This window comes from Falco peregrinus, chromosome 2 (genome assembly GCF_023634155.1).
Source record: "Falco peregrinus isolate bFalPer1 chromosome 2, bFalPer1.pri, whole genome shotgun sequence".
Classification (NCBI taxonomy): Eukaryota; Metazoa; Chordata; class Aves; order Falconiformes; family Falconidae; genus Falco; species Falco peregrinus.
The window spans coordinates 75,771,743-75,792,791 of record NC_073722.1 but is presented as its reverse complement, the minus strand read 5'-3'; the positions used below and the strand labels follow the sequence as shown (position 1 = coordinate 75,792,791).

The 21,049-nt window shown below is 43.7% G+C and overlaps 1 protein-coding gene across 10 annotated transcripts in view; it reads right to left on the bottom strand.

Annotated features, from left to right (window-relative positions):
- Positions 1-21,049, bottom strand: part of FAM13A (family with sequence similarity 13 member A) — a 133,755-nt gene that overhangs the window by 13,914 nt on the left and 98,792 nt on the right. For 9 of the 10 annotated variants that reach the window (XR_008745682.1, XM_055795251.1, XM_055795252.1 and 6 more), the window contains 8 exons: positions 18,887-18,963; positions 18,192-18,234; positions 12,956-13,106; positions 5,062-5,275; positions 4,564-4,702; positions 3,396-3,477; positions 3,037-3,257; positions 1,598-1,681 (listed from right to left, as the gene is read on the bottom strand). Coding sequence is in view for 9 of the 10 variants with exons in the window: in XM_055795251.1 (XP_055651226.1) it covers positions 1,598-1,681; positions 3,037-3,257; positions 3,396-3,477; positions 4,564-4,702; positions 5,062-5,275; positions 12,956-13,106; positions 18,192-18,234; positions 18,887-18,963 (1,011 nt within the window). In the remaining variant the exon portion in view is untranslated. The remainder of the gene's footprint in view (positions 1-1,597; positions 1,682-3,036; positions 3,258-3,395; positions 3,478-4,563; positions 4,703-5,061; positions 5,276-12,955; positions 13,107-18,191; positions 18,235-18,886; positions 18,964-21,049) is intronic. The other variant, XM_055795253.1, reaches the window with a different exon arrangement.

Below are 21,049 nucleotides of genomic sequence, written 5' to 3'. Positions count from 1 at the left end.
CACTGGTGCAGAAAGACCCGGTTGCACGATAAATGTCAGCTCCATTGTTTATCTTATTTAGTTAAAATATCTTTAAGAAAAAAAAAAAATACTTGGCTGAACTATCCCCATTCTCCTCAGGCTCTCAGTACTTTTCCACTGCTGCAGTGCCAAGCGCTGGGAACAGCAAAAGCTGATCAGCTGCAGTCCTCCTTGCCATGCAGCGTTGCTAGGTATAGACTGCTTACTTAAACCCAAACAAATTAAAAAGCAGTTGTATAAATAAAGCATCAGAAAGGGGAGGAAAAAATAAAAGGTATGCTGACAAGCTAGGCTCTGGACTTGCCCTCTTTTTTAAACAGATTTAAGTGAGTTCACTTCAACGAGATGCCACCTGTTGATTTATGTCATTGTAAAAGCAGAAAAGCAGACTGTCTCGGGGGGAGGCAGGGAAGGTGAAGTGGATTCCCTTGTGCTGGCCTTTTGCTCCTTCACCCAAGAATAAAACTGCACGTCCTCTCATACAATTATGCTGTTTTAAGTTGCCAGTATATGTGACTGTGCAATATTAGCCCTTCACAAAGGTATTTAAGTAAATTAGCAATACTTTTTTTAAAACAATGGACAAAGGAGGAAATAATTCAGGAGCAAAAGGAAGGAAGCGATCAGGAATCCCGTGCAGCAGCAGAATGACAGATTTGTCAGCTGCACTAATCAATTTGCTGCTCCCGAGCCGCTGCTCAAGGGATTAGCACCACTCTGAAATTAAGTTACTTCACCTATACAGCGGGTAGCAAAGATTATAACGCCATCAGTGAAAGAGGAGGAGGGATTCATACAAAGCCAACAATGGTGTCCTGGAAGCCACAGTGTTTCTGCCATGGCAGGGACACAAATACTTAATCCTCTGTCTTCACAAATAATTTTCCTTTGTTAAGATCAAATGTGCAAGAAACCTCATGACCTTTGCTTCCCTGGCACTTGGAAAAAAACATTGGTTTCTCAGAAGAAGAATGAAATTGCCTCTCAACTTATGCTGGGCTGCTTAGGAGACAAACTTGCATGAACCTTTTGGCACAAGCGAATTGTGCAAATAGCAAGGTGCCGGCACCTCCCTGCAAACAGCAAGGTGCTGGGAGAAACATGCTGTAGCTCCTCCAAGAAGGAGCAATGTATGCACACCTGTCTTCCCAGTTAGCCACTAATACTAGCAAATTGCAAAATTCCTGGTTGGATGGGGGACCACACACAACTATTCACATGCAGACTATATCCCCAGTAAAGGTGGCTGAGTCCACTGGGCCACAAACTGGGTATCTGTGGATCCTGGTGAGTGTGATGCTAAAATGATGCACATTCTGCCTCAGTCAGCCTGGAGGCTCGGTCCTACGGGTATCTGCCAAGCACAGCGCCGCGTGCAGACATCGCCTTGCTGAGAACACACTCTTGGGTAGTGATGGCCGCGAAGGATCAGAGAGGTAGATTAGAGGATGCACGTGTGGTTTGAACAGCAAGAAGTCTAATGACTGTGACATCAAAGGAGCATTAGGGGGATCATTTACCACAGACAAAGACATATAAAGATGTACTTTATAAAAAAAAATGCTGCTGTACATACCGGTCTGCCATGAATGCTTTCATAATACAGCAAAGCTTTTTGAAGAGCCACTTTTTCAGCTGCTATCTGATCTCTTGTCATGTCCTATGAAGAACGGCATACAGAGAGAGGAGGAAGAAAAAAGAAGTCAAGATTCCTGGACTGAACAATATTGATCTGTGGCCTAACCGAGTCACGCCATTTTGTCATTAAAATGTTCTGAAGATGGGTCTCTGCCTTCCAGTCCTCTCTTCCCAGCTATATTGCCAAAGAGACTGTTAACATGAGTGGCACCCTATGCACAATGCAGGAAGATTAGAACCATATAAAATTTGTATATGAAGGTGTTTTATGTACATATCGGGGACTTACCAATTATCAATGTGCTCTGAGAAAACAATGGCATGCAACTTTTAATCACAGCGCCTCTTTTTCAGTTAAAATCCAACATGTAAATTCTACACCAAAACACATTTTCCTTCTTTTTCTCCCAATCTGGGGCAAGCTCCAGCACCTCTTGCAAAGCTTGCCATCTTTGCTTTGACTGCCATAAACAGACTACCAAGAACTGAATTGCAGTCAGACCATCTCCTTCTGCCAATTCTGCTATAGAGTGAGAAGCTCTGGCAGACAGGCTGAGGGGACCAAGCCAAAAAACCAAAGGGCAGACAGTTAGGGAACTCTTTTAAGTAAGTTTGCCAGAGCTCCCCCACTGAACTTGCCTGACACCAGGCCTTCTCTCCCTATCATAGCACCAAAGACTATCACAGACCCTCTTTTAAACAGCCAGGCTGTGGATTCTTGCTACCACCAGAAAACAGCCGAACACACGCTGTGTATCATCTTCTGAAGATCTAGTAAACAAAGATAATGCTGTCTGCCCCTCTCTTACAAAGCATGCACAATTTATGTGTCAACAGACTAAAGGACTTCACTTCCAAGGCTGCCCAAACCTCAGGAACTAGCAACATCAGACACAAAGATCTCCCTGCTCACAACCCTCAGAGATCACAGCAGCTAACACAGCTCAATGCAAAACTCTGAAGAGTAGTGACAAAAACCCTGAAAGAGCATTCAGCTTTGGAGCGATAACTAGAAGAAAACAGATGACCCAATGTCCAGAATCACTGGAAGACTCAGAATTTGCCAAAAGCCTTTGTGGATAACAACAGAAATAGCCAAATACAGGGCAGGAAATATTGCAATAATTCAGAAACTTTACGTGGAATATACAAGGATCAGGAAAAGCACACACAGTGACATTCAACAGAAATGAAGGTCTGGAAAAAAAATCAGGTACTAAAGGCAGAGGGAAAGAAACTAAAGCAAGTGAGCCAGGAGTAAAGGCTGTAGACTTTGCAACAAAACACAGAAGACCACAAGGCTTTCCCAAATGACTCTGCAGCCATGAGTGACCCACTTGTACTTAAAGGCCTAAATTTGATCTGTCTAAATCGTACCTTAATATCTTCAGGTCGGTTTGTCTCTGTTCGTTTTTCTTGAAGCTTCTTCTGGATAGAATCAAGGGTCGCTTCCACTGCAGGCTTGGCAGAGTTATCTGACAGGTCTTGCTTCTTGTCATCGTCCTTCTCGAGCTGAGAGCCGAAGCTCTTGGGGAGCGTGTTGCTTCGCTGACGCACAACAGGGCCAAGGTCTTCCTCCGATATCTTTAGTTTTGACTCTAAACGGGGCATTTGGGGGAAGAGGAGTAATTTTTCTATTTAAAAATGTGGCAACGACAAGATCGCTGCCTAACATCAAATTTAAATGAGGCAGAGTCCAGCTGCCCCACAAAGGCACACCAGTGGTGGTTGCTCACCTTTAAGTTGCTTTCGGAATTTGGCCAAATCATTTGTCCATTTGAGCACTTCAGGGTTGGCTGCTTTGTCGCTGTGGGAAGGCTGGGAGGAAAAAAACAGTAATGCTGAATCTATGTTAAACCAACAGGAGAGACCCACTGAAACAAGTATATGTCACAGAAGTAGGTACAACAGAATTCGGACCCGGCATGGACCATGAGCACTAGCTTCTGACTGGCACCCTGCAGGCCTCTGACCAGCTCATTTCAGACCTTGTTTTAATTGCTCCTCCCTGTCACAGCACTGACTCTTCAGGGCATCGTAAGATTGATTTTCTTTTTAGAAAACACAAAACTTTTGATGGCAAACATGAATTTGCAGGAGTGCCTCAGAGGGCCAGATGAACGTTGGAATCCTTGTGCCTACTGTTTTCTAACAAGACGGCACCTCCAAAATAGTTAGCCTAGCCTGAACAGTTTGAGAAGTGTTAGGGTGATGCACATATTCACACCAAAAGCTTCCTTACATCCAAAGACAGCAAAATAACGCAAATGCTAGGCTACAGCAAGCTCTGAGCATTTCTTCCAGCCTTTTCTAGTGCAGGAAGATCCTTTCAGCACATTCCTTTGTAGTTTAGATCCCCAGCAAAGCTTTATTTCCTTAAAAAGCTTTCTATGCATCAGAAGGGCATGTCAGGAACAATTAACAGTACAGTACACTGCTGCTGCTCAGCAGCACTTGACTGTGGTTCCTAGCTCAGAAGTAAGGCGGCTGTTCTCTCTCCTCTGCAATGCACTGCTGTCCTGGGAGTACCATCATGCAAATGAGATGTGCAATTGTGCTTCCCATAAGCTGAACTTTGATAAACAAACAATCAGAATAGCATAGCTATTCCTACACACTGAGTCTGTGCTTGTGGCACACAGTCTTACGTATTGATCCAATTCTTACCGGTTTATTAGGCTATCCCTTGTTTTGCACTGATAATGCATAATGCTTGGAAAGGCAATTTGCTTAGTACAGATGCATGTTTTCTTTTTTCGGGCAGTAGCTTTTTTCATTTTTTCTTTTTCAGACCTTATAAAAGCTTTCAAGCGCTCTGTATGTTTGACAGACTTGCCTGATGTCCCTTCCCTTTGCTGCTAATGCATAACTCTCCATACAAATGCTTAACTCCTAGAGACTCACTCTGTATTTCCTCTCCTCTTCAAATTTGTCCTCAAATCTCCTGATCTTTTTCTTCAGTCCCTGAATCCTCCGGGTGAGTTGTGCAGGGGTAAGGTCCTCTCTGTCATCTTCATAAGATCCCAAAGATGAACTCCGCCTCCTACCAAGAGCAGAGAAGAGCTTATCCAAACAGCCACAGTACGTCTTCATGCAAAGAAGGCCACTTAAAACTTTGTGCAAATAATGGGAAATCCCACAGAAGTGAGAATGCTATGTTGCTACTCTGTAATGACAGCAAAAGATGCTGCAACAGCACTTTTCAGCAACAGCCACTCCCTAGATGTCAATTCACAAACTCAGAAACTATTAGTTACCAAGAGTTTTTCTAAAAATATCTCTTTCCCATCAGCAGGAACAGAAACCAAACACAGCACAGCTATCTGGCATTGTGGCTTGATGCAACTGTGCACACCCTTTACAGCTGGGTTTGAGAACCAGGACAGGGAAATCACAACCCACCTCATGAAGGAATGAGAATTGGGAGGGGAAGGAGGCACTTCTGTATCATCCAGGTACTGTTGGCTCTGTCCATAGGCATAGAAGCGAGGGGACAGCATGGGATCGCTGTCCTCATCCAGAAGCTGGTGAATTAAGCGACCGGCCTGCGGGGAAAGGCGAGCCTCATCTGAGTCTAAGCCGTCTCGCTGCCATGAGGAAAGAGCAGGGATGGGCTCTGGGAACAGTAAGACAAAGGCTGGTTTTATCGTTTTTGTTTTACACGTACGACAGACTCCAGGCAACTTTTCTAATGAACCCTGACCTGTTTGTCCCGCACAGTGATTCCTTGTCATCAGGCATTCTCTGGGTCATTATTTGCATCTATCTGCCCAGCGTGCAAAGCATCGCCTGGCCACGGTGGGTACTCTCCAGAAACACAAATGATCTCCTAGGCACAACAGAAAACTGTACCCAGAAGTTGGCCAGTAATTACCATGGACTGACACCAAACGAGGCTATCGCCAGCCAGCACCTCTGAGGGAAAAGTTACGCTGGACAAGAGAAAATTATTGGCACACTGCAGTATAAAGGAGGCAACTGGATTACAGGAGGGGTTTTTTTCAATTTCAGGGTGTACAAATGCTGTAAATGAGTTGCGTATTAATTGTCCTGCCATAGCCTCCAGCACTCCAGTACAACCCTGCTACCCACTATTGGAAATTCAAAGACTGGGAATAAGCCTAGGTTCTTCTAGTCTGCAAGGAAAAGCTGTCTCACATTACACCCAGTTCCACAGGGTGCTTAGCCTCGAAATGAACAATGATGGTAATACGGTCTGAGTTTCCCCCTTCTCTATCCCGTGTGCAATCCTGCTGCTTAACAGCATGGTGGAAAAGTGGAGATCTTCAGCCACCTGGACAACCTCACCAGCTGGAAGTAAAAGCAATGTTCTACAGGGAGATGGTGGACTGGGAGAGAAAGGGAAACCAAACGTAGCAGTAGCATTGCTAATTAGCATAACGGAGCCCAAGGAAAGCTACCACCTCAATCTTGTGATCGCTCCCTCCAGATGCCATAAGAAGTCCAACATTTTGTGTTCAGATAGTTTACTAAGCTGATTTGCATGCTCCTACTTAGCACCACGGGATTAGACAGTTTAAGAGCCAGGCTTTGAACTTACAAATCTAACAAATAGTTTGAGAGTCAAGTAAGAAAACAAAAACCTTATAGAAAGCTCCCAGACCAGTTGCAGAGCTACGGACTCATGATTTCCCATGCCTCGTGCATCTATTCTTCCATGAAGAGAAGGGGCTTTTGAAGTTACCGGTTTTTGAATAAAAAGCAGTATTTCCTTTTGCTGAACAAGGTTAACATTTTCATAGCTCCGAATGGATTACATAAGGCTTCCCTTACAGAATCTGTATGCTGTTTAATATTCCCACCCATGTACAATTCAGACAGCACAAGATCATCCACAATTCAGTAATGACAGGCTCAGCGGTATTTTGCCTGCACACGGCATCAAATAACGCTCTTCCCCCCTTCTTCCTTAGCACATGAATATAAATGGCACGCCTCTGCTTAGAGGTTGGTGCTGCATGCAAACTGATGTGCTGCTCTGAAAGGGATGGCTGGAGGTTTTTGCAGAGAGCCTCTTGCAGGTGTTGTGCTAAGTGAAGCACATACAAGCCTGGCTCACAGAGGCTACTTTGATGAGGTGTGTAAGTCCCAAGTGTATGTAGGCTGTTTTGCCACGGACTGGAAAGCTAATGCAGCCTGCACTTCTCAATTAATTTCTAGAACAAGAGTGTTTTCTTAGCTGCGTTCAACCTTGGCAGTTCCTAATACCTGAAATATTTTGCTCAAGGAATCTGATAAGGAGGAGGGTGAAACAAAGGGCAAACTCTTCAGCCAAACTGCGACACTTTGGTGTTGCACACTTCCCTGATCTCTCATGATTTCAGGAAGGTCCTCAACAAGATCTCTTGTAGCAAAATAATGGCTAGTAACACTAAAGGAACAAATCTGATAACTTCATTCCTGCTAGTCAAATGTAAGTGATGCACACAATTCTTGCAGACATCTCTCTTGTCTGATTTTTGGAATACATTCTCACCCCAAAACAGAATTTGCTCTTGGAAATGGTTAAATCACACCTCCATGGGATTTATATACATGGAATAAACTTGGAAGAAAGCAGCAGCATACTTAGCAGTAACCAAATTAAGCTGCTACACCACACTGGCTAACAAAGCCATTATTAATCATGCATGATGCATGTGACTTTGTCCCAAGGTGGATTTATACACCAGATAGCATGCGACATTCAGGGAATTGTAGTGGCTCAAAGAGCTTCTGATCAAACCCCAAAGACAGCAAAGCACTTTATGCAAGCTACCGGAGGCTGAGGTATGTCTACTTTCTCTTTTGTTAATTTCAGTATACTGCCCAAAAAGATAAACTCACATTCCACAGGAGAAAGTGTTAAAAAGGAGATGGGAAAAAGGAATAAAAGGAAAAATCAGACTTGGGACTTGATAGAAGAAATGGTTGCTATAGCAAATCAGCTGGTTTTAACCCTCACTCCTGGAGGGCCTGAGTCCACGCGTAACTTGTTTCCCTTACTGACTCTTAAGTATTTGAAAGAAAAAGATCTCATTTGGACACAAAAAATGGATAACCCCCTAGAAAGTTGCACAGCAATTAATTAAGGAACATATTTAGGTAAGTAGAATTATGGATTTTATCTACATCCGATCACAAAGTGGACCAGAGCTGTAGTCCAACTTCCTTCCCTCATACTGGCCCGGTGCCAGGTGCTTCAGCTGGAAGCACTGGAATTGATGGATTGAATAAATATATAGGAACCTGCTAAGGGTAAGCTGCCACTTTTTCTGACAGGGCACAACGGATCAATTAGTGTTTAACAGAATACGTAATACCTTTTGTTACTCATTTACCCAAAATAGCTATCAGAGTGTTGAGCCTTTTCGGAAGGCTGCTAAATTCCTGGACTTAATGACTCAGGTTTGAAGTATTTGCTCTCAGGATTAATATTGTTACCCTTTCCCCTTTCTGCTACCTGAAGAACAAAATCTCAGTAAGGAATGTAAAAGTTCCACCTTTTCTTTGCCATTAGCTTGACAGAACAGTTACCCTTATTCATGTTCTGTCTTGAACAGATCTGTCTTGCTCAGAGAAAACTCAGTTTTCTACTCACCTCCACAGTCTTTCCATGTACTATTCCCCGCCCCCCCCTTCTCCATAATGAAAATCTTTTGTGAAAATAAATATATTTGGGAATATTTAACCAGCATGGCTATACCAGTGCAGAGAAAAGGTGAAAAAAATTTCTGTTTATTGGTCAGACTCTCAGTGCATTTCTTTTAGGTACACTTTCTCTAAGTCGGCACTGAAGAGATGAATTATGCTGGTATTGAGCCTGCAGTCCTTCAGAACTGCTGCACTCCCTCTCAAAATCCCACAACCAGCTAATCTTTCAACAAAGCTGTCAGCCATCTGCCAGGTGTTGCTCTGCAGAACTCTGTAGGCACACATACGCCTACGGCAATACAACCTCTCTGCAACCTGCCACACAGAGGGCTGGAGATATTAATAAACCTGTGTCATGCAAGAAGGGAGGAAGGAAGATTTAATTGTACCAAATTGGTGTATTATTGCTGAGCTCCAAGCCGCCACGCTGATAAAACCTGACTTTTTTTTTATCGCCGTATTGTACATTTGCCACAGGGTTACTGGGGGCTGCAGGGCCAACAGAGGGGTGGCCACACACACACACACGCAGCCCATGTCAGATGCAGCCAGCAAAATGCCGCAGGCATCTCCTGTTTCCCTTTCCTCTGCAGCCACACAGCTGATGCATGCTGCTCACACCGCTTTTACACAACCCCGTCTAACAAAGGAGGCCAAATCTCAGCTGCTGCAAACCCAAGTAGGTCCAGAGGGATTAAAAAGTCTGAACTCATTACCACACCTGAGGTCCTACTATTAAATCCCACCTGAAAGACCCCAGAAAGATCTCTCATAATAAAGTGAAAAAAGCAATTTAAAACCCCAAAACATTCACTAGCTCAGTAACAACCTATTTTACTCATCTTATAAATAACTGTTTGAAAACATCCTTGTTTGAATACATCAAGAGGTATTCTTCCTACACAGATCAAAAATGATCCAAATAAAGTGCTACCATGCCTTTTCAGTTAGTGAGATGACACATCTCTCAGCTACCAAACCAAATTTGTGTTTTGTTTATAACATCATAATAACCAATGAGAAAATAGTTTTTAAAATATTTGTGCTATCAAATAAAATCAGTACACAATGCAATTATTCTTTTCTACACATAGTAATAAAAATGCAATGTGTTTCATCACCTTTTGATTCCTTATGCTAAAGGGTGTTACACAAATACATTGATGTATCTTAAGTCCACAGTGTTGAGAAAAAGAAATCCAAATCTAGCTTCCCTGTTGCTGTACTCTTCGGATTTTTTTGGGGTGGGTTTTTTTTTTTCCCATGGGAAATTACCAATTAAGTCAGTGTTGAAACTATTCGTAGATCAGCTTCACCCTCAGGGTCTCAGTGCTGCAATACTTGAGTTCTCAACACTGAGAACCCAAATTGTGTTTTGAATTTCTGCTTCTATCCTTTTTTTTTTTTTTTCCCCCAAGCTTCAAAGGTTGTAGAAAAATGTCTGCTGATTGTTTCCTAAGTGCTTGTTACTGCAAACTGCTTGAAATCTCATCCACAGAACCTTTTTTAAAGCGTCAGTAATGGGGCGATGTAGGCAGCAATCACATGCATCGTATTGATTTACTGAACTGCCAGCCGCCGTTACGGAGAGTAACATACTTGCAGATTTTCCTTGAGGGCAGGATAGCAAGTTCTGGGCTCGAATTAGAAACATTTGGTAAGAAATTTGTACAATAGTGCTGGACTGTGAAAGAACACTCTGTCCTCCTCCCTCACAGCACTCCATTCAAACATAATCCGCAACAATTAAAAACTTTTTGCTAGGGAAGCAGCTCTGAAAACGCTTGCTCGCAAGCTGTCTCAGCTGGCACTGACTGACCCACCAGCTTAGCATGCAAGCCCAGCAGTCACACATCCCAGTTCACAGAGACAGCTCAGTTCACACCCAGCCCAGGAATAAAACGATTTGATTTGTGTCTGCCAAATGCACACTAGTCAAATATTTCTCCTGGATCATGGGAAACACACCTAGGCTTAGTGTTCAGAACTTGACTGTGGCTGGGGCACTGCTCACACCCTGCATCCTGCATCAGCAGCGTGATGACTACCACACATATGCCCTTACAGGCAGCAGGCGAGGCAGGTAGAGAAGGCAGGCACACAGCAGAGCGCCGAGCAGCCTACGCACCGGAGGAAGCGCGAAGCCATCGTCTCTGTCCTTTCTCTGCCCAGCTTTAGGTAAAGGGAACATAGCCTGGAGAAGTACAGCACTTCTCTCCTATTGTGTACAGATTGGACGATGTGGTGAACCTTAAAAAAAATATCTGGTAAGAATTACTTCTAGCGTAAGATAAAAGGCGGGGGGGCCTGGCAGCAGCTATCACAGTTCTGTGCCCCTGAAGGAGGGCTTTTAAGGTAGCTCTGGTCTTAACGTGATGGAGAGCCTGCCTGAGAGACAAATAAGAGCTAGTCAGTGGACAAGGCTGTCTTGTGTAATTCTGTGCCCACTCTTGAAGGCTCTTCCCTCACATTTGACTGGAGGCAGTGACAGCTACAGCTGAAGGCAACCCCTCAACCTGTAACTGTTCTCACAAGCCACTTTAAAAGGCGCAGCTGTTGTCCTGATCACTAGATGCTCTGTCTCCTGCGGTATGATACAGAGGACCCGGCACCCAGAAGTCAGCTCCACTATGCCCCAGAAGAACAGGTAATTTCCTGAGAGAAGGACCTACCAAATTTGCTAGAGCAAAGCAATAAACTCCTCAAGTGTTACTGCATTTGGAGGCACAGTCCTTTTCCTTTTCACTGGGGATGCAACCAGAGCTGCAGCACAGATCCTGAGAGGTCTGTGAAGGTCTGAGTGACACAGGCTGGCTGGCAGAGGAAGGGAGGATGCCCTGGCTGCTAGAGCTGTGGATGGGTGGTACAACCCTGCCTTGCAAAGCCAGTCTCAATTACAGACTCTGTCGTTAGCTGCAGAAGCAGCCTGAGAGTTGATGTTAAGATCTTCCACCTCCTGGATGCCGCAAGCTTGATTTCACGCCCACAGCTATGGAAGACTCAGAAGGCACCATTTTGCTGCTTTTTCATCTGCATCAACAAAATGGTGATTCTGGAAGGCATGCCTTTTAGAAGATGGCATCTCTCTCACCACAGACAGCTGTCCATCTCCTCCTCTTGTGAAATGCATGTGAGCAGAACAGAGGAAGGAAGGATCAAAGAGAAGCACTCTTCAAGCACAGCCACACATGCATAATCCTGTTTCATATTTGCAGGGCAAGAAAGCTACAATCCGTAAGAGCACACCTATGAAGAAGGAATTGTACCAAAGGTGCAACTTATTTTGTATGATGGGAAAGCCTCTCTGGCAGATCTCTGTTCTCCCCTTCATGCGTTCATATGACTCCCATTAGTAACCCAAGAAGACAAAAAAAAAAAAAAAAAAAAGAAAGAGAGTCGTTATTTCCAAAGGTTCACATGACTGCTGAAGCCACACATCACCTCTGAGAACACAGACATGCTCACCCTGGCCTGAGACCCTGTGGGGCAGTGCTAATTAGCATCCCAGCAAACACATACAGCAGCCAAGGCCTCCTGGGAGCCTTTCCATGGCGCTTTGATCAACCATGCTGCACACGTGGTGATACCACCCAGGGAATCCCCGCCTAGCAAGCAAATGGAGAAATGCTCTCCCAACCATGGTGACTAGTTGCTTGGTGAATCAAAGGCAGCCACAGCTGCAAGTTTTCTTTACTCATGCCCAAAGTGTCATAACTACTCCACTCCTAGAGGGAAAGGCAAAATATACTAGGTCACGTATTCTGTGGAAGCAGGAGCAGATTTAGAGCAATAAACTAGTTACACATTTTCCCCTCTCTTGCTTATTAGAATACCGTACTCCCCCTTTTCCTGCTTCTTCCCTGTCAAAGCCCTTCTTTCACTCCTAAAGCACAAACAGAATTCTTGCTTGCACATGGAAACCGTGTAACTGGAAAAGGGTTTGATCCCAGAGGTGCTGGACACCTTAAATTTATCTCAAGTTCAAATGAAACTGAGGTTCACAGCACCCACAGAGCTCCCCCAGATTTCCCACCCTTAACTGAGTCAGTGCAGCCACTAAGAACCACTATTAAAATAATTTAAAGCACACACAATTTAACACTGCTGTTTGAGCTGGCAATCAGAATTTTTTCACAACATACATAAAAAAGTTGTTTGTAAGAGCTATCAAAAGACAAAACAGCAGACAGACAGCCTTTTTTCCAGCTACGCTTTTCAGATCTGAATCATTATTTCCAAATAGCGATTGAAGTGGAAGAAAAGGAAGAAAGAAGGAAGCTCCTTTCAGACTGTGAAACACCCAGCTTCTTTGAAGTATAGGGCCACCTAGCTTAATATGAGTGACCAGCCACCAAGAAATAAGTTATCCTGAAACGCTCCGGGACTTAAGAGTACTAAACAACATGTGAAAGTAACTTCAAGAATAAACCAACTAATTTTCTTCCTCTAAGTGACAATTAGAATTCGTACCCATCCAGTATTTTGCTTCCAGTTTCTCCAAACTTTCAGTTCCATATTAAGGACCAAATTGCTTTCCTGTTGTTTTTGGCAAGGGAAAATGATCACATAAAGACATACGCAGCTCACTCAGGTCTCCCTCTCTCTCTTTTCACTTGTACGACCAGCCATCACACAATCCTACCTTCCCAGTTGTTGTCATCACACAGCGCTGTCAAATCCAGCTGAGGCACTTCCGACACAAAGCTGTTTTCCTGGTCATCGGCATCTTGATTTCTTTGCAACTTGTTTTCAGGAATGCTTGGATGCTCTTGAATCTTCATACTTGAAGTCAGCTATATTCCCATATACCCGCAGAAATGAGAAAGGAAAAAAAAAAAAAAAAGGATGTTTCAGGAGGCAGAGGAGGAAAAAAACCCACCACCCTGCAGTCACAGCAGCAGTAAGCTCACACCTTTAGCTAAAAACATCCAAACAAACAGACCCTGGTGCTTCCAGCTCCAAATCCAAATCCCCTGCGTGGTGACCCCTACGTACTAACTGCTCACTCATACCGGTAAAAACATCCATCCATCTGTCTTCCTTGGATTTTTCCTTCAGGAATAGCCACTGCAAGTTCCCAAGACTACCTGCCCTGACAACTGCATGCAGCTGAAAAAGCCTCCGGTAATCGATTGGGATGAAAAGGGAAGGAGGAAGGCAGGGAGAAAGGGAGAGAGAGGGGGGCGGCTGCATACACTTCCTAAAGGAGCACAACTCCTTGGAGCAACAACAAAAACGCTGCTGCTGCTGTAAGTCTGTAGCAATATGGTGTCTTCTAAAAAGCAGGCACCAGAGCTCCTGAGGTAGCAGCCGCAGCCAGCCAGCAGCGCAGGCTACGTACATGAATGCTCTCATGCAGGCTGTGCTGGCTCAGATCAATTAGTGCCAGCTAAGCTGTGCTGGCTGCACATTCCCCGATTTCCTGTGGTTGTTTTCTAGCTGGGCGTGGGGAGAGCAGAACTATTTATGGAGGAGCTCTGGGTATTAAAGCAGTGTTGCGCAAATCCAAACGGCAGTGGGGTTTGGCATCTCAGCTGGAAGCAGTGTGGACTCTGGGAAAAAGCCAAAAAATTCACACAAGCATCCAATGACTTAGGAGGGGAAAAAAAAAAAAAAAAAAAAAAGCATGCTGTCAAGTAAATGATTCATCATTTAGCGCTACCTAGAAGCAACCGCTGTTTGCTTCACCACTATTCACCCCTGCACATACCACACGTCGTGTGCATTTATGCAGAAATCACTGCCATTCCCACAATGCAGATACACAGTGCGCGTGTCTGCAACAGTGTGCTTGATGACACGGGCAGTTTTGTCACTCTACCATGAAATAGCTGTAATGCCTCACAGAGGGCAGTCGGGAAAAGGAAGCGTAAGGCGTGTACATAAACATATAGTGTGATAATGTATAAACCCACCAACAAACGGAGCTATCCGAATAGACAGCGGCACATTACTACGTAAGCTATTTGATCTTGGTAAGAACAGCTTGGGTATAATTCTCTCAAACAGAGTCCAGCAGGTAGCCAACATGCAGATGTCCCCCTGCAGGAATTCTGATAATCTAGTTAGCCACCTGCATATGCTGATGTGTGAAGAAAACGGGCCTGAAGAAAATAACCAGTACATTTGGACATGTTTTATTTGTGAATCCAGAAGCACGGCCAAACTGTATTAAATCAATATCCTTAGTATATGCCAGTACGGCACATTTAATTTTTTTCATCTGCATAGAGCTAATGATGGGTTGTGGGTTTTTTCCACTCTGAGCAGAGGAAAAACAAGTAAACTTCATGCTGGGAGGGGAAAAATCTGCCCAGTAGACAAATTATATGAATCAATGTTTTTATCTGGATTCAATCCCATCAATCCCTGCAACTGGACAGGGTGCTGGACTATCTCATCTAGGCTCCCTTTCCTGTGAAAGGTTGGCCTAGGTGATCTTCCAAGGTCCCTTCCAGCCGGGGCTGTTCCACGGTTCTAAAAACCTGAGTGATGAACACACTGGTACTTGTAAAAAGTGTTCTGCATTGTATTTGTGTAAGGTTTGTATTTCCTTTTCATTTCAATAAATTGTCTTTTTGAATCTTTATAACAAAAGAAACACTAAATGACAGTTTGCCAAGCACTAATAACTTGTACAGCTTGACACTAAATCTGATTACAAATGTGTTTATTGTGAGAGCTGTAGATGGAAAAATTGCTAATTCATTATTCAATATCTTTTAAGCTGCTTCCAGGTTGGAAGGACTGAAATACTTCAAGGTCCAAGAACAAATTTCTTGCCAGGATCTAAATAGTCAGCGTACATTACAAACATAAAGACTGGTCAGTGGCCAGAAACAGGCAGTCTTCTACATTTAGTAAAGAACAAACTGTACCAGTTGATAAACTGCATTTAAATTGCCAGCACAGTATTTTAAGGCTGAAAGAAATAAATCAGTTAAGTTTCAAAGTAGGTGCTACTTTTAATAACATCAAGAAGCGTGAAGAGAGGAACTTACCTAGATTTTAAAAATTTCAAAGGTAATTTCAAAAGAAAATACCATCCTGTCACCACCACTGATACCAACTTCAGAGTTAAATGTCTTTCTATGAAGAGTGTACAACCTCCTGACTTCTACAAAGACTTGTTAAAAATATCTGTAGCAGACATAAGAGCACTTCCCAGATGGGTAAATGTTTCCATTACACATATATTAGAAAGATCGTATCAATGTTGTCTTCCTTCTAAAGTCACTTCAGCTGTTGGAAACATTTAAAAGCTGTTTAAAAAACAGACGTGTGCTGTGCCTGCAGCCGGTTACTCTCCTTGCTCACTGATGTAGCCTCTAACACAATAAATCATTAGGTGTTCTGGAGAACAGTGGTGGTACAAATCCAGGAGACTCAGGAAAGCAGATGTTTAACCTTCTTTGCACTAACGCTCCAAACCCATGCAGTGGTGGATGATTCAGTATTTGATTTCCTGATGCCACCAGTTGCCAACCCCCAGGACCAAAACCAAGTAAGGGAGAACCACTGTGCTTTAGGTATGGATGTGCCACAACTGCCCACAAACCCAAGGGGCAGCAAGTTCATGATTTCAGTAGCAGGTGGCAGTCACAACGTACACATAAATGACCACCCAAAAATCTTCAAACTAGGCACCTGATTTCTATTTTTTAGAAGCTTCTCCTGCAGCCGTGCTTTGCAGGTACCTCTAACTACAGAACTAAGTAACCAAGTCAGCTGCTTTGATTCTCCCTGCTCCAAAAGAGACTCAGCATAAAGAGCAGCTTAAGCAGCTAGAAGTAAAAGGCAACATAAAGGTCTTTGAATTCTGATCAGGAAGTTGTATTCTGTTTGATTACACGTGGACTGAAATCAATTTTATTTAAAAGGCTTGCTTCCCCCACATCTGACCATCCACTACAACCACAAGCAGGAAGTATCCTTAAGCACCTGTTGCTAACACCGTCTGACGCAAGCACGCAGCCATGCTGCTGCCTTACTCCTGAGTCATGCTAATCCCCCTCTACACCTGTTGCCACGCTGCTGTGAATCCTCAGCACCCTTCCCCTACCAAGACTTGGGTACTAGAAACCTGTGTTTTTCAAATCAGTCTACATCCTAGAGCTTAGCTGCTTCCGAGGGCACATTACGAAGGCTACAAAAGCACTGAAAATTCATTCAGGACACATGTTTCAAGGTATTTTTACTGCACCATGGACATGCAAGTCTGCACAACTGGTAGCTACGGCAAATTCCAAATACCTTTCCTAGTATCTTCAGACTGGAGACAAGGTGAGAAAGAGTATGAAAGTCCCTGTCCCTTCCTCATCCTGAATGAGCTTTTTGTTACGGAAGGTACGTCTTTAAGCTGCCCTAAGCTAAAGCCTTACAAGGGACAAGGAATGTAAAATTACCCTGCAGGAATGTAACATTTTCTGGACCTTGTAATTCCTACATAATACAATCTCTGGGTTAAGGTTACATCTTCTCCCGCAGTTAAAATTCTAAATTTTAAAACTCTTCCTAAGGAGAAGTTTGTTTTAAGATTATGATTTCATATTCACATATACCTCGCCCAGATTAATTTAAAAGCTTAATGGGAGTATTGTGTGGCATGGCAGTGACAGCACCTTCTCCACATGCAAGCTGGTACGTGAGGAACAAGGTGTTGCAAAATCCATGCTCTGGAAAACACAACAGCTCGTAAGCAAGTGCAGGATCATTGGGAATTACTACTGACCCTCTGGGAGCAAAGTAGGAGATCCACCTAAAGCCCAGTTAGAGCAGTGATCAAAGGCAACACTGAACACCCCTCGCACAGTTTACAAGTTTCAGTGTCCCCTGAACTTCTGCAGTTACAAACACAGCTGGTCAGAGCCCAGCTGTTAGCAAATAATCTCTTTTACCTTTCCTGCTAGATGGAAATAATACCTACCAGAAACAAAGTCTTTCAAAGGCTATAAATGCATAGAGGCTGTTATTAAAAACACACACCACCACCCCCCAAAAAAACCCAAAACAACCAAAAACACAAGAGAAGGCTATTTTAAAAATACTACCAGCCCTCAGTTAACTTCCAGACGGCCACAGAAACCAGACATTGTCCACAGCTGTTTTAGTGTGCTCCTCTGAAACGGGTGCACAGCTGAGGGAGAGGCACCTCGGATAACTCTCCCCAGTATTTTAGATGCTTGGCTGCCTGGAAGTGTTTCAAGCAAACTCAAACGAACCACTGACTGCAACGGTGTTCACCTAATCCAACCCCAGCCTTTCCATTGCGGAACACTTAGATGAAAAACACCATAAAGTGAATGCCGGAGTGTGGTACTGAGCAGAAATGGAAAGTTTTGGAAGAAACTTTTGCCATCAATGTCACATCTCCCCTCCTGACAGCCATCCAACTACCAATTCCTACAGAGAAGCAGGAGATGTTCCAGTTTTCTAAGACAAATGGAAGACCCGCGTTCAAAGGCAACATTGGGAATGCATAAATAAAAGACCAAATGATTTTAGAGAAATCAAGAGAGACAAGCTGATCTTCTACCCTGGGAGATAACCAGTCACACACCCTGTTTGTAATGATTAACAAGGGAACTCAGCGTCACTTAAACCAAAGTGCTGACTTCAGTGACGCTTCCCTTTTTGGCAAGGAGGGATCGAAGGGACTGAAGCAGATGCTTTCAGATTCCTCAGCAGCTGAGAGGCTCCCTAAATTATGTAAATAAAAAGCAGAAGGAAGGAAAGGAAAGAAAAAAGCAAACGCTAACTCCATTTCTCTGGGAGAAATGCAATTTCACAGAACTAGATGCCTAACTACCTGTTTCCACTCAATAAAAAGCCCATTTAGAGACCACAAAACTGAAACACAAAATCCAAAAAATACCAACCTGAGGGTGCCTGAAAAAAACCTCATCGTTTTCACTTTCTTTGCTACAAAAAAACACAAAAAAAACACCAACATATTACAAATGCAAAACCAGACTTGTCTTATAACAAAAACAAGCAGGACTTCTGCACACACAGGTTTTTAGATTCTTGCTATGGCTGCACACATTAATTCATTCAGTAGACAAAGGGACAGGAGCTATTTGTGGAAAATATAATGTCAATTAATTCTAGTGCCCTTAATCCAAACCTTAATCTCTCCACAAACATAACTGTGGAGAGAAACTGTCGTTTCAGGTGAGCAGAGTGGGGCTGTACAGCTCTCACAGAGGAGCAAAGCACAAAGAAAAGGGCTGGACCCCGCGGCCAGGTGAGACAGGCCCTGCAGCCCTCCGTGTGCAGCGCGCTGGTTCAGGTGCTTCACAGCTGACTTCTCAAGTCTGCATCATCAGCATCTTCAGTGCTGTGCTTAACGGGCTGGGAGAAGAGTCTTGGTGGCATACGCTGCTGTGCAGAGCCCACACAACATATGCAGGGCCTCCATACAGCTCTACTTTGAAGCTAACACAGTGGATAATGCTGTTCTGCAGCATAACTAAATGTCACCCTCATAGTCTGTGGTGGAAGATCTCTTAGGCTGTACTACAACCACAGGGAAAATAAAACTTACATATATTTAAAGAAAAAAAAAAATCACCTTTCTTCAGATAAAATTTCCATGTCATCAGGTCCTGTTCTGTCTATAGGCCTGGATGAGCTAAAGCTTTCCATAGTCTGTAATACAGCAAATGTTAAAGCAGTAAGATACATAAGAGAAATGGAGTCCAGCTGCAGGCCATTAAACAGATCAAATACAGGAATATCCAACAGGACTTCTAGAAACAAGACAACCACCAGACTATTGCCTATTGCACGTTTATAACAAAACAAACCCCAGACTTTGTTGCCCATAACCTGCAAAAACTCACAACTGCTCACTGCTTTGTTGCTTTTATCAGATGACCTCAAGATAATGTAAGTAATGTAATAATGCTGCATGGTACTCTGTCTGTTCCCATTTTACAGACTGAGAGACAGGCTGAACTTGAGAGTAATTCTGCGGTGTGTACAAGTCCTGTAAGAGCAGATACCAAAATCCACAGCATCTTCCCAGCAGGACTACTTATGCCCATCTTAGAAAATACCCTCCTTCTTAGCCAAACCCTTCCCTAGTTTCTTCTTAAACAGGCAGAAGAACGCAAAGAGACTGTCATGTACACAGAGGTAATGTTAAGTTGTCCCAATACAAATGCAGGGCAAGAAATTCAACTGGTTATGACAACTTGTTCTGGAATTTGTCTTGGCTACCTTTAGAAACATTAACACTATTGTCTTCTAAGAGCTTGAGAAACTACTGTGAAGACAAGCCACTTGGGGCACATGTCCAGGAGGTCTTCTACCCTGGCTGTGGGCAAACCCCTCTTAAATAGAAGGACGTCAGTAAGCAGAATGGAGCGTGGTTCCTGCCCCAGCCCTGGGAACTGTATGTACAGACTTCTTGGGGCAGTCACAGCCCTCTCTCACCTGCTACACCTCCAGCCCCATAAGGTGACACAGCTCAGCCATTCCAGTCTTGCCCAAAGTGATTCTTCAAGTCCTACTGGCACCTGGCTACTGTGCCTCTGAAGTGCGGTTACAAGCTTTTAATGCTTTGTGGTTGATTTGCTCAGGAGAGTAAGCGGAACTGACAGTTCTTCCACCGCTGACTTACGCTTTTGAGTCAGATGCAATTAGACAGCTAAGAGGAAAGCTTCCACACACTGTCCTACATACTCTTTCAGGCTTTGAAAAGCAGGAAAGCTCAGAAAAGGGTAGCTAAGAAGATGCAACATCACAGGTTTGTTTACGTGATGAAGGCCTATTAGCAAATGCTAAGGAGCAGGTTATGTCCCCAAAGCAGGTAGTCTAATTTGGGTTATTACTTGAAGTGTACAGATGTAGCCAAAAGAGAGCTGAACCACCACACATCTTGCCAGTAGTCTCTGAAATGCAACTATGAAATAAGCCACACTCATGAAAATTTAAAAAGCAGCCTTTGCTCTTCAAAAAGAGTAGCACCATGCTCTCTGCCAGCTGTTTCATAACAATACTCCCAGCTGACAATCCCACTGCAACACCTCCTCTAGCAAAGCAAGAACCACACTGACAGTCATCTTGGTCAAAGTGCTTTTTGTGCAAGGTTAGTCCATTTTATGTTCCTTTCAGCCTCTGCCCCTCAGGAGATCCAAAAATGAGAGGCAGGGTGAATTCCAGTGGACATATTAACTTTGAGGACATTTCAATATTTCATGAATGTTTTTCAGGTCCACAGCAAAAGCAGACACTTCTGTCAGTCTTTCCTAAATCCCGAGTGAAATTCTCATTTAAACTGCTTTACGCTCCACAGGTACACAGAAGAGATGCAGAAAAGAATGTAAGCACTCGACCTTTGCCTATCAAAGTCCACTGCTACAAGCAAAGACGCAAAGTGCGCGTGTGCCTATCTCACCATGCTATTTCATGAAGTATCATGATTACTGATATAGAGCACTGAATCTCTACAGCCTACAATTTTTGGCAACTTCCCATCTTTTCATCACAAAGAGAAGTCAAATCCGCCTCTCTCTAGAATGCCTGCACAGGGTAACAGCATCAGGTAATTGCAATTTTGTGACCTAAACAAAATGACTCTCAACGCAATGTCACATGAAGAAGGAACTCACACACAGCAGGCTCTAAAAATTAATCAAGTACAACTGAAGGAAATGTCCTACAGCTCAGAAGGACAGTCTCTTCACACTGCTTTCACTCTACTGACCATGTAATGCATGCCTGGTGCTAG